The sequence below is a fragment of the Phalacrocorax carbo genome, chromosome 13 (genome assembly GCF_963921805.1).
Source record: "Phalacrocorax carbo chromosome 13, bPhaCar2.1, whole genome shotgun sequence".
Lineage (NCBI taxonomy): Eukaryota > Metazoa > Chordata > Aves > Suliformes > Phalacrocoracidae > Phalacrocorax > Phalacrocorax carbo.
Window position 1 is genome coordinate 2,719,716 of NC_087525.1, and position 17,841 is coordinate 2,737,556.

Sequence of the window (17,841 nt, forward strand, 5' to 3'; positions counted from 1 at the left end):
AAGCAGCGTTGTATAAATGCTACCCTGCCTGCTCCCAGGCTCTGTCCGTTATGCCTTTAAAGGTCCTGCTCAGCATCCAGTGAAAGTAATGGTGGCCTATGTAAAATTCAGATTATCTTAATTCAAATCATTCAGCTCAAAATCCTTCAAATTGAATTTCTGCCAGACTTTCCAACTGTGACTACCATAATGCTGGGGTCAAAACATACCTCATATCTGATCACTGCTGCATATAGAAAACTGTTGCCTACAGTTCAAGAACAGACTTTGCTGAATGAACAGATTCTCAAAAACCCTGGTTGCTATATGGAAGGCGGCACAATTTTACTTCCACTTCCTTAAGGTTATAGTGAGATACCATTAAATTTTCTGTCAGTTCCCAGGGCTCAGTGTTGGGGCCAGCTGTGTTTTGTACCTTTATCAATGATCTGGATGAGGGGATCGAGTGCCCCCTCAGTAAGTTTGCAGGTGACACAAAGCTGGGTGGGAGTGTTGATCTGCTGAAGGCTCTGCAGAGGGACCTGGACAGGCTGGATCGATGGGCCGAGGCCAGTTGTGTGAGGTTTAACAAGGCCAAGTGCCAGGTCCTGCCCTTGGGTCACACCAGCCCCAGGCAGCGCCCCAGGCCTGGGGCAGAGGGGCTGGGAAGTGCCCGGCGGAGAAGGCCCTGGGAGTGCTGGCTGACAGCCGGCTGGGCATGAGCCAGCAGTGCCCGGGTGGCCAAGGAGGCCACCAGCCCCCGGGCTTGTGTCAGCACTGGGGTGGCCAGCAGGGGCCGGGCAGGGATGGGGCCCCTGTGCTCGGCCCTGGGGAGGCCCCACCTCGAATGCTGGGCTCAGGTTTGGGCCCCTCGGGACAAGAAGGGCCTGGAGGGGCTGGAGCGTGTCCAGAGAAGGGCAGCGGGGCTGGGGCAGGGTCTGGAGCACAAGTGTGCTGGGGGGCGGCTGAGGGGGCTGGGGGGGTTTAGCCTGGAGAAGGGGGGGCTGAGGGGAGACCACCTCGCTCTTCTGCGGCTGCCTGAAATGAGGTTGCAGCGAGGCGGGGGTCGGTCTCTTCTCCCAAGTAACAAGCAATAGGACGAGAGGAAACAGCTTCAAGCTGTGCCAGGGGAGGTTTAGGTTGGATATTGGGAAAAATGTCTTTACTGACAGAGCCGTCAGGCACTGGCACAGGCTGCCCAGAGAGGTGGGGGAGTCACCATCCCTGGGGGTATTTAAAAGACGTGTAGACGTGGCACTTCAGGGCATCATTTAGGAATCATGGTGGCATTGGGTTTATGGTTGGATTGATGATCCTAGAGGTCTTTTCCAACCTTAATGATTCTATGATTCTTTGAAATACGTTGACTGTCTTTTCTGTTCTTTATGACTTCAGTACTCATACAGGCATCTTAACTCCGCATAGCTGGTAAAGAAGAAAGGCTATGAGACAGATCCACAAGAATAACTTTAGTTATTCAGTACAAAGCTGAGTGTAGGTGAAATACAGGGGCCTAAGTCCCAAGCTCTAGCTCTCAGTCTCCCAGCTCAGCTCTTGCATAGTACCAACCGAGCCTGGATTCTAGGATGTCACATTTTCTTTTCTTCATGTAATGCCTTTCCCCATGTTTCTGCAGATGCAGAGAAGTGCTCCTATGGGCAAAGCAACCTTTATCCCTCATGCAGGCCTGATGTGAGTCTTCCCTGTAACTATATTTCTTCATGATATGCCGTTTTGACAAAAATCGCAAGGTACATATCTGTAAGCACCATCAGCTGGTGCATTTCGGGCAGTAGTAGCACCAGTAACGGGCATGTTTCACACCTGTTCTTCACAGGCAGTTTTAGCGTCAATAAATAAAGAAAACCGGGCTTCTGTCTCTCCACCCTCCAATCCCAAGAGGAGGATGAGCGAGTGGAGCCGAGGGGGAAGCAGTGCATGGGGATAAACATGAACTTAACCCATCTTAACAACAGTTGCAACCTAAGTAACTTTTTCCCCCTTCGGGTGACAGGCTGCACGTTTGCAGTGTGGGAGAGTGGAAGCGAGACCCGCAAACTGATCTACAAGAAGGTCTTTGAGACTTAAGGAAGACAAAGGTAGGTGGCCGTTTCCTCCAGAGGCAGCAGATCCGCAGGCTTGGCCAAGAGGGTGGTGCTGATGAACAGGCGGCTGCCCAGTGTGACCCGCCCCCGGCCAACTGCAGGAGGGGTCTGAGCAAAGGGGCTCACGCTGGAAGCAGATGTCTTTGTTAGCTATTTAACAACATCATTTCACAGAGCCTGCAACTGTAGCGGCAACTCACCTGAGAAGAAACTGTGGAGAGTTTTTAAGTATTTCAACAGCAACCAATGACAAAGATGAGTTAGTTGCTCACCCCTCCTCTAAAAGATCTCATCTGGTCAACACAACAACATAACATTTGCCCATTGCCTAGCGCTTGGACAGAACTGACATTGCTCAGAAGGGATGAGATTTCTATAGGGTGGCAGGGAAAAGTGAATTAATTTTATGAGAAAACCTGTCGGAATGAAATTTTGGGTAAGTTACCTTGAAATATCTCCCCTGAAGACCATTATAAGCAGACTGACTTATAAAAGCTTCCATTTCATTTATCCTTCTGGCTGAAGCGATGGCTACATTAAATAGCTATCTGAGAAGATACAGAAACACTCCTGGGAGCAGGCTGGGATCTCATTTTTGTGCTTTAAATATTTCCTCACAAGGATCATTCCTTGCTTGGTGTAAAACTCAAGTTTCAAGAAACTCAAGTTCAGAAATCTCTCATCTTCCTTCTGCATACAACCTTTATCAGGTATGAAAGCCTCTAAAATTCCCTCCTGAAAATGCCCACTCTAGCATGTGTACACACACACAAACTTCAGATCCAGGGAAAAAATCAATACACCGCCAGAAGGGAATACGAGCATATTCAAAGCAGCAGCACTAAATATTCCCATGTCCCTTTGTTGTTCTGTGGTTTTTTTCTTGATTTGCTGGTAAATCTGGCACATGCAACCACCCATGTAACAGCATGTTTCTGACAATTTTAAAAATACATATATTGCCTTTCTGATCCAGTTAAAACAGACGTGGCTCTGTCACAACGACAAAACCACTGGAAATAGTGTCTAAAATAACAATAGAGCCTATCACAGACCTCCTGACCCAAAAAAAATGAAGGTAGGTTATCACCGTCCAATAAATAACTGGGCCAATAATGTCTAAAACCTAAAAAAAAATGGTGGAGAGCTAAAAGAATAAATACCAGTGGTGGAAATAATCTAGTTTACACCAATATCAGCCCTAAGAATGTTTCTTGGAACCCATGCAACCAATTGGTCCATTAAAATGAACTTCTTCGTGCACTACTTGACCAAAGAGTTTGCTGAAATCAGTGCCACCAGTCTTTTGTTCTTCACAACCAAAGTTTTTCAAATTGCAGTTAGGTTCTAAAGTCATTTACTCTGTGCTAACACGATCCTCTTAATTCCCTGAGCAACTTAATACTTTTATTCAACAAAATGGATTTTAGACATGGTTCTCCTTGTGCTTCTTCAGCCTAAGCCTGCTGTACCTACCCCAGCCAGGTGAGCTTCTGGATATCGTTTCTTTAATAACGGGATTAAATCATTGCTTCTTCCCTACATGACACAGTATCTGAAGTGTGTAAGTCACAACCACGTGCTTGAACTTAACTTTTGTTATCACTCACGAAAGAATCAAAATTAGATGAAAAATGTATTTGATGGATAAATATAACTTTGCATTTTTATTCTATGGCTAGACTGATTTTTTTCATAGCATTCAAAAATCATGGCTTACTTAGTATTATTTTAAGCAATCATTTCCATGTTTTTTATTTCTTCCAGTTCAATAATGATGATACCTCTATACCCTAACATACAACTGTTTAGAGCTTGAGACAAAGCTTTTAAAATATCTGCACCATCACACATACAATCCCACGCAAAAAACACACGCCACTGCATCCCAGATATTTAAATGTTCACATGAAGCAAACAAAAAGAACAGAATGCTCTTTGAATAGGATTCACAATATAACTAAAAATTGACCTTCGGCTTTTCTGAAAGGGAAACGAGCCTGTTCTTTTGCTGGTAGAAGTTAATGCTGGGTTTAGAACTGAGGCATCCGTTTAGGCGTGCTGTAAGAATGACGACACTAAACTTTACCGCCAGAAAATACCGACCTAAAGACGACAGAGAGAACCTCTAGTAGGCTACGAGAGCCTCCCTCACAGAGGCCAAGGAGAGCGCCGCTGCCCGGTCGACCACGACCTGCGCCCATCCTCTAAGCGGTGTCATTTATTCGGTCCGGCTATCTTTTCACAAGCATCCCAGCGAGAACAATGAATGTTATAACTTCAGGTGCCCTCACTGCTTCCAGTCTTGCACTCATCTCCTTTCCAAAGACCACCAAAATCCTCTGTGCTTCCCCTGCCACTGATTATACCCTAGCATTTCAAGAGATACACTAAAAGACGGAAAAGCCTCTGGCAAACATGTTTGTCAGCTCACTGAAGGAGATGTAGTACTGGAGAACTGCAGGCAGGTCGCTTCAGATTTTCTATTTAATACAAGATACAAGGAAATAGCCCAGGAACTTCAGACACTCAACTTAAACTTGACTTCAAGCTGCAGAGAAGATGGAAACACTGCACAGTATTTAAATCAATGCAATTTAAAAAAGGAGCAGTCAGCACACACACAGAGAAGAAAGGTCAGGTCTGACAAAGTTGCTTCTTTTAAGCGCATAACTGAATTGGGAGATAAAGGTGAAACTAGGGACATAACTTACCCAGATTTGGGGTAAGCTTTAGGATTGTATATCACACACCGGATTAATCTGCAAGGTCAGAAAGTTCAGCATAAGGAAAGAACTACTGAAGTGGATTAAAAATTGGCTTAAGGACAAGAAGCAGAGGGTATCGTTAGAATGTAGAAGACATTTCACTTTACCATCAGCGAAGCTTGTAAAGTGGCAGTGAGATGACGCTGGCACATAATACACCTAGACGCTATGCTTAAAAAAAAAACCAAACCCGAAATGTACATTTTTTTCTTCATGTATCAAGGGTGACTTCAGTATCAGCAGGGCTTCTGATGCTGTAAGTGCAGTGAGCAGCAATACTTACAGCTGCCACTTACCACCTTTCCAAACAATAAAACTTTCTTCTTCCCTTCAGTTAAAGAAAATGCCAACTATGAAGTCATTAGCCAAATTTTAAGTGATGGATGTTTAAGTTTTAAATGGGGCGGGGGGGAAGGCCTGTTTGCTGCAAAAAGGAAAGACAGCTATTTCCGTAAATAAAAGACATTACAGAACTTACCATTTATGGGTTTTAATATTTTCATTTCTGTTAGTGATGACACACAATTTAGGGTCTTAACTCACCATCACGGGTCTTTCTAATGTGTATCTGTGACAACGCAAATACAGGCAGTGAAAAACATTTACCACGCTGAGATGCTGCCAAACGCGGGACACACTTGCTATTTTCAATATGTGTATGATAATGCTGCAGAGAGACTGATACGAAGAAACATTTTATTGATGCATAGGAAAGAGTCTGGTTTTCCTGTACCCTTTTTTTCTCTCCTTATTCACAAACACAAAACCTGTCTTTGCACTCAGATTTTCAATTCTGCATCGACTTTCTACATCTACTGTATTACACACAAGATCGAAAAAAAGGCCGCCTCAGAGAGAACAGACACTTCCAGGCTATTTGGATTAGGTACGCTTTTGTGACAGTGATAAGCCAAGAGAAGTAATTGAATACTGAGTTCACATAAGGGATGAACATTTGAAAAGCTAATTTAAAAAGCAGTTATTGTACTTAATACCTACAGGAGATGCACAGCAGTTCAACCGAACTAATGATTTCGAAGATTTCATCATTGTCAGGAAGTGGATTGGGCAACTATTTAATGAAAATACATTTCTTCCGTTCTTCTTCTAATCTGTCACCATGAGTACAAAACCACCCTCATTTGTTCAGTTCATGTTCTGTTTTGAGGCAGAGCAATCGCCCTGTTTCCCATTGTGGCCGATACATCCCTACTGTTGTGCAAGAACATCAGAGACTATCTTCAGTTGCATTTCAAAAGAGAGACACAAAACCAAAGCAGTTTCAAAACAAGGGCAAAATTTTTTTGAAAACCATACTTGCCCTGGGGCCTGTGTTTTATTTTCCATCTTGAACTCAGAGACATTTGAGAAAAACCAACACTATTAGGAAAATGAGCTCTTTAACATATAGGTTACTTTCTAAAGACCTATTCGATAGCAATCACTGTGAAGTTTTCTCAGAGTTCTCAAATGCTGCAGCCCAGATGTGTACTTCAAACCAATAAGTCTTTATCATGTTGTTTAAATTAAATAAATGGCATAATAAACAGGCACAAATCCTCCTAAATGCAGGAAAATATGTTCCTCGTGATATACCAGAAGAGGAGAAAACTAGAGCTACCCTGAAAAAGGTAATAAATAAAGGTCAACAGATACACAGAGCCAAGAGATCAAAACAGGCTGAGAAGAGTTGGAGGCTGACGTTATTACAAAAATCTAACAAACATTGCAAATAGGAAGTTTCTGAAGTGGGGAAAAAAGATAATTCAGGACTTTTTAAGTCCCAAAATACCCATAGGCTTTGGACCATTTCTGTAACAGCAATCCAGGAGTTTCCAGCCTAGTGAGCCTCAATTGGTGCATGTCCTCTCATTGCCTGCTAGCATTGTGTTTTCTTTTGATGTTTTCTGAAGCTCACAATAGAAGAATATCATAAGAAGAATTGCGCTAGATCAGAACAATAATCCATCCAGTGCAAAATCAGTTGCAGCTGCACCCAAAGACAGAAGCCTACAGAAGAATGAAAGCAGCTCAGATATCCATGGATCTCACTTTGTATCAATAGATTTTTTTTCCCTCCATGAGCCAGCCCTGCCTCCCCTTGAGCCCATGTCAACTTTCAGCCCCATATCACTGTCTGTCAAAGCAGACAAACTATATTAGATGAACAACCACCTTATTTTGCCTGGGTTAAACTTGCCACCTGCTTGTTTTATTTGATAACTCCTAGCTCTTGCATGGCAGGAGACAGTGAACTATTGATTCCTCTTCACTCTCAGAATTGTGGCACTATTTTATGGGTGTCTATCATACCTTCTTCCTTCCTCACCCAGTAAGAGCCTGCTTCAGTTCTGCTCTACCCTTTTGGTGATGAGACCAGAGCTGTGCGCTGTGGTCAAGGCACATATACAGCCTGGATCTGTACAGTACTGCAGTGGTTTTAACTCTGTTCTGTTCTCTATTTTTCCTCATTATTTCTAACGTTCAATTTGCCTTTTTGCCTTTTTTTTTTTTTTGACAGCCACAGATCACTGAGCCAACCTTCACACTCAGTTATCAGTTACAGTGCCAACACCTCATTCCCAAGTCAAGCCAGAATGCATCATTTTGTGTATAAGCCCAGGATGATCTTTTCAGACTTGTACCACTTAATTTTTAAGCTATGCATAATTTTACCAGCCATTTTATCACCGACTCATTTGGTCTCACAAAGTCCTTCTGCAATTCTACTGTCAATCCTCATCTTTACAACCAGAACGGTAGGGGTGGGCCAACAGCATCTACGCCAACCAGCTGATCAGCTCGGCAAGGAGATGACAACCGACAACCAAGTGAGGAAGTGGTGGACCCAGGCTGGTCACCAAAGCCTGCGGGATTATAGGAGCAGGAGGAACCCCGCAGTTATTAACTCAAACATAAAAAGAAAGCCTACAAGAACCGGAACTAGGGACAGGTGATGCAGAAAGACTATCGAAGCACTGTCTGAGCAGGCAGGTTACAGTTAACGTGCAGGTTTAGAAAAGCCAAAGCCCACCTGGAACTGAACGCCGAGAGGCTTCTATACTTCTATATTCTACATCAGCAGCAAAAGGAAGACTATGGAAAATGTGGGCCTGCTGCTGAGTGGGACAGGGCAACAGGGGAGATGGAAAAAACTGCAATACTCAATGTCATTGTCTTCTCAGCCTCTACAGGTAAGACCTGACTTCAGTAATCTCCATCCTTGAGACCCACAGAAAAGTCTGAAGCAAGGAAGACTGAGGAGGATCAGGTTAGGGATATGTATCAGCAAACTGGACATACACAAAGCCAGGAGACTTGATGGGATGCACTTACATGTGCTAAGGGAGCTGGCCGATGTCACTGCAAGATCCCTCTCCACTACATTTGAAAGGTTCTTGGCAATTAAGAGAGGTCCCTGAGGTTTGGAAGAAAACAAATGTCATTTCTGTCTTCGAGAAGGGCAAGAAGGAAGATCCAGGGAACTACAGACCTGTCAACATCACCTCAGTGCTAAGAAAGGTCATGGTGAAGAAAATAATTCTGGGAACCATTTCCAAACATATGAAGGACAAGGAGGACATTAGGAGTCATCAGTGTGGATTTATGCTTTATGTGGATTTATGCAATTCATGCTTGACCAGATAGGCCTCTACAACGAGGTGAATGGCGTGGTAGGTTTTGGGAGAGCAGCGGGTATTATTTAGGTTGACATGAGTAATGCTTTTGGCACTGTCTCCATATGATCTCATAGACAACTGGTGAAGTACGGACTAGATAGATGGACAATGAGGTGGACTGAAAACTGGCTGAACTGCTGGGTACACAGGGTTCGGCTGCTACAGCACGAAGGCCAGCTGTAAGCCAGTTAATAGAGGTGCACCCAGGGGTCAATAGTGGTGTCACCACTATTTAACATCTTTATTAATGCCCCAGTTGATGGGACCACGTGCACTCTTAGTAAGTTCGCAGGCGATACAAAACTGGGAGAAGTGGCTGACTTGCCAGATGGGTGTGCTGCCATTCAGAGGGGTCTTGACGGGCTGCAGAAATGGGCAGATGGGAGTCTCATGAAGTTAAAAAAACCCCAAAAATGCCAAGTCCTGCACCTGGGGAGAGATAACCCCAGGCACCAGTTGCCACAAGGGGCCAAAAAGCTTGAAAGCAGCTTTGCAGAGCAGGACTTGGGGGTCCTGGTAGATGATTTGAGCAAAATACCCTTGCAGCAAACCTGTGCTGCATTAGGAAAAAAGCATTGCTAAGTGGGTCAAGTGCTACTTAGCACTGGTGAGACACATCTGGAGCACTGGGATCAGTTCGGGGCAGGGCGGGGGAAGAAATATAAGTTACTGCATTTAAATATAAGGAGAAACTTTTAATCTCAGAGTAGTCCAACACTGGACCAAGTTGCCCAGAGCAGCTGTGGAGTCTCCAGCCTTGGAAGTACTCAACACCTGCCCTAACCCCCAACCTGAGCAAGGAGGGTTGGACTGGACAATCTCCAGAGATGCCTGCCAATCTCAGCAATTTTATGATTCTGTAATCATAAAATACGGATCATAATAAGCTTTTTAATTTCAGTATTTCAACCTTTGAGATCATTCCCAAGTTTCCTAAAAAAGCAAAGCGCCCCAGCCTAGAGCTGTGCTCAATGACCTACCTGTTTTTTGCCACTGATTCTTTAGCCTTGCCCTCTGCACCAGCTAGTAGCTTGCAAAGCATCCTCACTGAGCCTCCCTGTACTTCTGCTCTGAACAGAAAACAGTCTTTGTTCAATGAATAGACCACAGAAAACATGGCGCATATATACTTTACTTTCTGCCTTCAAAGTGCACATTTGACCACAGTTTCATCCTGAGACTGCTGATGAAGCTATGCCTTCTTTTCATGTAATGCAGCAAGCTTTCAGCAGCCTCAAGAGCAACGGACAGGAGAGATCAATGAAGTTCCCAACAGGAACAGAGAAACCAATTAACCTTCAGTACGAGTAGCAGGAGAGTATCATTTTCTGTCATTTCTGCTGAGATCCATATCAGGGAAAGTCGCGCACATTGCAAACAGCTTAACTATACTGGAACAGCTGATACATGTAACTGGGAGCATCTCTCTGATGCAAAGTACCTCCACTGGAAAGGAAAAGTGGCCTTTCCAGCTCCCAGGCGGTTTCTTCGGATGTGCAGCGGAACAGGCGCACAAATGCATGCCATGCCAGTATCATAGAATCATTCAGGTTGGAAAAGACCTTTAATGCCATTGAATCAAACCATAAACCTGGCACTGCTAAGTCCACCACTGAACCATGTCCATAAGCACCACGTCTACATGTCTCTTAAATGCCTTCAAGAACAGCGACTCCACCACTTCCCTGGGCAGCCTGCTCCAGTGCTTGACAACCCTTTCAGTGAAGAAATTTTTCCTAATATCCAATCAATCACAACAGTATTCATGTAATTAAATGTGCGCACTGGTGGATGGCACTTTATATTTGTAGCCAAGCTTTATACCCAATCTTCTGGCATTAACATGGAATTTGGTCTGGCTAACACTCTGGCTCAGTCTCTACATGCAAACTCAAAGCGAGTAGAATTATCAAAACCTCCTGTGACTAGTCACAGCCTATATAGATGCCACAGCCAATTCGGCAGTGGGAAGCCTTCTAAAAATTGGAAACCACACTCCATTCAAAGATTCAAGCCTAAAGAGTAAACAGAGTAGATATTACTGCTGGAAGGTTCAACGGCACTTCTTGCCCAAGGGGACCCCAAACTATTTTTTTGTGACACTGGAATTTCAAACAGCCTCTTCAACTCTGACACATGGCATTGACCTGCTACCACCTAAACAACAAGGAAACACAATCCCATTACAAAACTCTTTCTGTGGTATTATTTGTCATGAGGTTAATGCCAAACTGACTGAAACACCACCTGGGGAAAAGAGACTTTTGAGATAGGTACCTAAGATACAGAAAACACTCTGTAAGGATATTCTTTAACAATATTCTGCACAGCTGTGGCATGGTGTTGAAGCACACTTCTGTTACCAACACTGTTGGGAAGGCACCAAAAACAGCAAGCAACTGTGACACAAAGCAATTCTGTTTCTAAGAGTCTGTTCCCTAAGAGTTGTAAAACTCCCAGATCCAAGGAAAACTCTTATTAAAAAGTCAGGCTACAAATGTTATTTGAGGATGGGAAACTTATTCCCCCTGCCCTTTTTTCTTTGAATCTAATTGGAGTTTTTATTGAGATGTCCAATTTACATTAATCCTTCCCAATTTCCCAATGGCATAAATACAATCAAATACAACAGAGTGGTTTAAAAAGCAACCATACAGGCGGTAGGAAAACCTACTCTAAAACTACATTATAGATTTGATTTCCCCAGCACACAGGTGTCCTCACAAGATTAAAACAACCACTCCTCTATTCTTCTATCTCATGTTATAATACTCAATGTATTTTACTCATTAATACAAGTATCCCCATGACATTTAAAATGAAAAATCAATTCTTGTGAGAGAAATGAAACTCCTATCTTGATTTTGAATCCGACATGCACACATTTTCTTTACACTGGAGAAAATTTCAGGTATTAGTTGTTCTACGTAAGTAACGTAGACTAGAGAGATACGACCATGAAGTGAAATGGTATGCATATACGTCATTAGCCTCAAAACACTTGCAGTCTTTTTTTCTATTGCAACTCCTACAGGTTTTACAGCAATCCTAAATGAACAAAATTCTTGATTCTTCCTTACTTACCAACCCACTGCAGTACTGATGTGTTGGAGAACCAGAGCTGACTGCCGACGCATATTCTCAACTGGTTACGCAACAGTTGCTAAGAAAATACTTTTCCTACCTCTTTCACTTTGTATCACCATTCAGATTTTTAGTAGGAGCACCCTGGGTCTTAACAGAGTTGACAAAATTTCTGTGATCATAGTAAATAACATCGCTATTTGTTTATTTACAGGAGGATTACTTTTTGATTTACGAGACACTGAAATATTCTATGAAGTCATGCTGTTTTTAAGTATTTTATGAAGTTGCTCATGACAACTTCTCCCCCAAATCTCTACATATGCATTCTTTGGGCTGGACTGACAGCCCCCGTGGTAGCGTAGCTCCTCATCCTCACACTACTATGAAAGCCACATGAGTCCCTATGAACTAAATACTCAGCATGAGTAATTTTAGCAAAATCTGGTCTCTCAGACGTGTCGTAAATTCATCTCCAGCATAGCATTTCCATTCATTAGTGCTTCATTGACTGTGTAAGCACATGAAGCCTTCAGCAGTCCATCCACTTTGCTAATTGATTTTAACAGAACTGTCAGGTTAGATTTTGTCTGATTGATAAGTAACTGACGTTCAAATAGGAAAGGATCAGAGTGCATCAATTTGGTTAATTTTCCTATTTGTTTCATGATATACATGCTTCAAAAAAAATACAAAAAGCTCACTGACACTTCCTAGAGCTAGCAACAAGAACGTAGTCTCATGTCTACAGCGCAATGGTCGTGTTTTTTCCAGAAAGGTGATCAAAGCTGCTGCCATTTTCTTTAGGCAGATATATCCCCTTCTACAAGCAAAGAGGTATCAGAGGTGAAATTAACTCTGTTGAGGACTAAACAGATCACATGCTGGCACAGGCTGCCCAGAGAGGTGGGGGAGTCACCGTCCCTGCAGGTGTTAACAAAAAAACCATGTAGACGTGGCACTTGCGGACATGGCTTAGGAGGCCTGGGGGTGTTGGGTTGGCGGTTGGACTTGATCATCCCAGAGGTCTTTTCCAACCTTAATGATTCTGTGAGTCTATGCCTTCCTGTTACAAATCATTGCCCTCCAGGAGAAATATAACTACGGTAGTGACAATGCTAAGGAAATGTAGTTTTAATAGATTTATTATTTTATTGCAAATATAAGGAGATGTTTCAGCAAGGCTGCAGATCAAAGTTGTAATTATTTTTCAGCCTTTGAGGTTGCTGAAAGCGTGCTCCCTCTCACTGTAGCTTAGGTTTGATTTCTCTAGCAACTACATTTGCTAAAGCAGGACCCTCTGCTCCAGAGGACATCATTCTCTCTCCAAATTGTCTGCTCAGCCGCGACGTGAAAGTCCCCACCTTTATGGATAAATCTTGAAACGATATATATATATATTTATAAATAAAACTTACTCCAAAGGCAGTAATTGCTTTCAAAAAAGGAATCCGCACTATGGGGTGTGGTTTTGCACGTCAGGAACAATCTTTTATAATAGGAGCAACAGCAAGTGCTTCCCGTTCACAGCCTTACACGTTTTGGGTCTCGTATAGGCTATATTTGTAGGTACAGTCATTAACATTAACATACAGTCATTAAAGTCATTAACACTTGAAAGCCCTTTCAGTTTAAAGGCTCTAAATCCACATGTGTACTGCGACAGCCATGAGATGCCACGTGGAAATTTCAATGGGACAGGCAAAAGAAATAAATGTTCTTTTGTAAAAGCCCCTGTTGCTTTGCAGGGAATGGAAGTGACAGGAGCTTCCCTAGGAGCGCCAACAGGTCTGCCTCCTGGCTTATCACCAGATAACTTCTGGAGATAGCAGGGAAGCTGAAAACCAGCATTTCTTAAGTAGTTTAGCTTTTCCCATTGTCTATCTGAGAATTCAGCATTTATCAGCAATGCAGTTTTTATACCACAGATGAGCGCACCAATTGCCTGTTCGCCTTACTGCACGCGTTCTAATAGTCATGTATTGACTTAACCACCTTTTCCATTTCACTGTTTTCCATAATATTTTGGCAGGGAAAAAAATGATCTCCTGATATCAAAGGGAATATTTTAAAGATTATGCTTAGTCAGTTCTGTAAAAATAGCTTATTTTCTTTTTAACGGGAACCATCACACATTGCACCCCTCCAGATAAAACAGAATCAGATTCCACAACTTCCAACACTGCAAGAAATGCCAACTTCAGAATGTGCAAAACAAGAACGCGAAGATTTTATTTGGTACAAGCCTGAGACATCATACCAGTTCAAAAGGTCCCCGAACAACACAGCATTAAAACTTTTATTATTCTAGTAGGTGGCATATTATTATTCTTACAGACTGATAATTCTCCTTCTTATCCTCTTGACTGCACATGTAACACAGCAATGTGAACCTAATAATGCCTATAAACATTTCCATTAACAACAGAGCTTGCTATTTAGGCACACAGAATGTGGTACCAGAGCAGTCTAATTGATTTTTTAATTGATGTATTATGCTACTGTATATCGCTGCTGAATTTTGACACCACCACCACCACCACCCCCCAAAGTGCTACAGGGTTTCAACCGGTAACTTCTTAGCATATTTATTTTGCTATTAATCCACCTAAGTTTCTTCACCTGTCCCAGTGGCAGCAGAACTCCACAACAGGAAGTAACCCAAAAATAGATTCTTATAAAAGAAAGCAACCACAAATTATTTCACTCTAAGCATACACAAGCTTTGTACTTTGATGCACACACAATCAGCTGAGGCAGGAAATAACACAAGTATTTAAAAAGGCGGCCAGATATTAAAAAATCGTATAAGCTGCGCTTTATATCCTCCTCTGTCATACTATAATCAGCTATATTCCTCAGAAGATACAGAACGGACCTGTATTATAATAAACTTATTACCATCTTCCCAGAGAAACTGCTGCCCTCTCGAGATGCACAGAAGCAGCCTGCAAATCTGGCCTTATTCTCCTGTGCTTAATAAATGCTCAGAGTTAATATAAAAAAGAAGAATTCCTACAAGTTACACAGGTACTATCCACAGTCAGCTTTTGCACGGCCGTGCACAGGCACAGTCGGCGACCCAAGTCGCTCTGTCGCATTGTATTTGAAGATGTTCCTTCGCCCCTCCTTATTTCAAGAGCAGAAGCGTGTCTCACTGCTCCTCCCACTACCAAATGCTTAAAAAATCCTGAGCTTTGCTTCTGCTTTGGAGGAAAAAACAAAAACCAAAATCCTACTCAGATTTTGCCTGAGGAACGATAGCAAGCGTGTCGGTCTGACTGCACAACAGGCCAAAAGCGTCGAGGCTGGGTGCTAGCAACACTACGGCCCATGATTTCAAAGACGGTCACAGGCTGGTATAGAAGCAGCTGCTCTTGCCAAAGGTGCAACCATTAACACCCCCAAAAAAATCAGGGGAGAAGGAGAGGCAAATAAATCATTCTTACTATATGAGCACAGGCCTTGTATTTAGAAGTAGATTAAATAATACTAACAGCAAGAGCTTTATGACACCCCTGTGTGAAAAAAAAAAATGCTAGCTTGGAAAGCCCACTCTTTATTCTACACGAAATACACTGATAAACACACAAGCAATCTACTACTATAAAACAGACTTGTTTTATTTGCTAGTCTGCTTTTATTTGCTCCTCTGCTTACTAATAAATACTGCAAAGCCAATACAACTTTGTGCGTCATTAGACAACAGCTTTAGGGACAGCTCTAGACTGTCTCCGAAAGGACCAGACGTAATTCTGCCCTACTGGTATTAGAGGCGAGGCCGCCTTTACTGAGCTGACATCTGCAGTCCGTTACACACCTTTCACCTGCAGCAAAGCTTACGGCATTGGACACTTTTGCTCAAAGTGAAATTAATAGCATACTACTTTTAACAAGTTTAACAATTAAATATCGATATCATCACCTCCTATTCTTCTCCTCTTAATCCTCAAATTGGCAAAGAAAACAGCAGATACTGAAAATAATTTATACTTGCAAAGCTGGGACTTGGTAACCGGACAAAGGCACATCTTGAGATTTTCTGTAAAGACACACTTTTCACAACTAACTGATATGGGCTGCGATCACTTGGCTCAGCTAAGGAGAACTGCAGACTCTTAGCGAGTCAGACTGTAAAATTAAGAACAAAGCAGTACGTACAAAAGAGGAGAGAAGCCAACTCTCCTCATCAATGGCAGGATTTGAAGAGAGCAACCGCACAGAAGTGGTTTATGTCTTTTCCAAGCAGTAGGAGCTGAATGAGACCAGCAGTGGTTATATTTCAAAAGCTTTCTTTTTAATCCAGTAGCAGAGCTCTGGAGTAAGCTTTTTTCTCCCCTGAACCATTCCTGAACAAAACCAATGAAGCACAAAAAATTAAAAAAAAAACCAAAACACAAAAAGCTCCACCACCACCACCCCAAAACACCAACACAAACAAAAAACCCCAAAACACCCCACCCCAAAAAAACCCTACCACAAAACAAAAAACCCCACCACAAAACAAAAAACCCCACCACTAAAAATAACAAACACCGCAGAAAAATTGCTACAAGATGTGGAGATGACTTTTTGTTCTGCGTGCTCCCAATATTCAGTACTCAGACAATTATTTGTGTCTGTATGACAGTCTAGCACGGGTTGTGAACTGGAGAAAACACGAAATACAAAACAAATGCATTCTCAGGACAACTGAGTTGGCAAAAAGCAAACGTACAAGCAGTACTTAGTTTGTTCATACGATATCAATACAACATGAAACGTTAGCACTCTACCCCGACGCATTCCCTTTGCAAAAATGCTTCACACCCTTCTTCCCTGGGGTTGTGCTCAATGATGCCCAACAGGCTAAAAAACAAAGAAGAAAAAGCAGGAAAGACAAGCCAACCCACCCCACATTTGCTCTAGAGTTCTTTGTTACCAAGCAGCTTTCAAAAGCATATGGAAATATGAATTCAGCCAAAATTACCTTAATAACCAAGTCAAACTTCTGGTGTAAATCCCTGTTTATTGGCTTTAGGAGTGTGAGTACAGCTGTTGTGAGATTCATATGGAAATACTGTGGATAATCCTCAGGAGTACCTGTAAAAAAGACATTGAGGTTTGAACAAATGCTGTTTCTGAAAGATTTAGTTAAACGATATTTTTTGCTCATTAGTCATCAAAGGAACAACAACTAATCCTGCTATTATAAGGATAAAAAATTGCACCATGTGTACATGGAGCTTAAGGATACTACTAACATTCTGTGTTCGATATTATCATTATTTCCTTACTCTCCCTAACCATGAAGATTCTTCTCAACTGGGAATCCCTCAGTACTTGATAACAACCAGAGCCCAAACACACCAGCAGCTGGTGGAAATTCTGCTCCTTGGCTTCCAGGAGATATGTATAAATCTGATCAGATAAGAGGGCATATGGAGAAATGAGCTTTCACTGCCAATCATCTTCCGCTTGTACCCACCACATCCCTGACACCCAACTTGCTAAACACGTACGCGGACATTTTCTCTCTCCGGCTCTGACGGACATTTCCCCTGAAGTATCGCGGGGCATACACTGACATCAGTCACAAAGCAGAGAACGCTGTGAACCGGTTTTTGAGGGCTCATGTTTAAACGAAGAGAATACACGACGAGGTATGTGACGAAGACGCTCCCACTAAGTTCATGACCGCCACGCTATTGCTCACAGACGATGCCCTGACATTTGCAATTTAAAATGCAATTTTTAAAATCTTTAGTTCTCGTAGCCCTCTGTTGCACCTATGGGCAAGCTCTCTAATGCGTTATTAATAACATATACATAAGTAATAACAACAGATACTTTATTTTAGAAAGCCTTCTAAGAAAAGAAGCTTCTTATCAGGGAGGAAGCATCAGATGAAACCTCATCTGCATCTAACAGCTTCCATTTATTGTCAGCAATAAATAGTGTCTTCATGGCTGTGAGGTTCCAGGATACCCTCTCCAGCCCCATCAAAACAGAAGCAGTCAGAGCCTGAACAGATTTGCGATCCCCTGGAGATCCAGCAAGGGCTGTGTAAGGAACGGAGACAGCCACGACCAGGGGCTGTGCCTGGCCCCGATGCTGGCCAGCGAGGCAGTTCCAGCCCAAAACCTTTCCCATGGTACCGTGCTAAAGCCAAAAGGCTCTAAGCAGCATAACCTGACACAGGAGGAGGGAGGAATTAAGCTACAGTGATTTCGAACCGCATGATTC

General features: G+C 42.7%; 1 protein-coding gene across 5 annotated transcripts in view; it reads right to left on the reverse strand.

The window, feature by feature from the left end:
- Positions 1-17,841, reverse strand: part of PCDH15 (protocadherin related 15) — an 826,977-nt gene that overhangs the window by 205,942 nt on the left and 603,194 nt on the right. For all 5 annotated transcript variants that reach the window (XM_064464573.1, XM_064464572.1, XM_064464569.1 and 2 more), the window contains one exon: positions 16,586-16,698. In XM_064464573.1, coding sequence (XP_064320643.1) covers positions 16,586-16,698 — 113 coding nt within the window. The remainder of the gene's footprint in view (positions 1-16,585; positions 16,699-17,841) is intronic.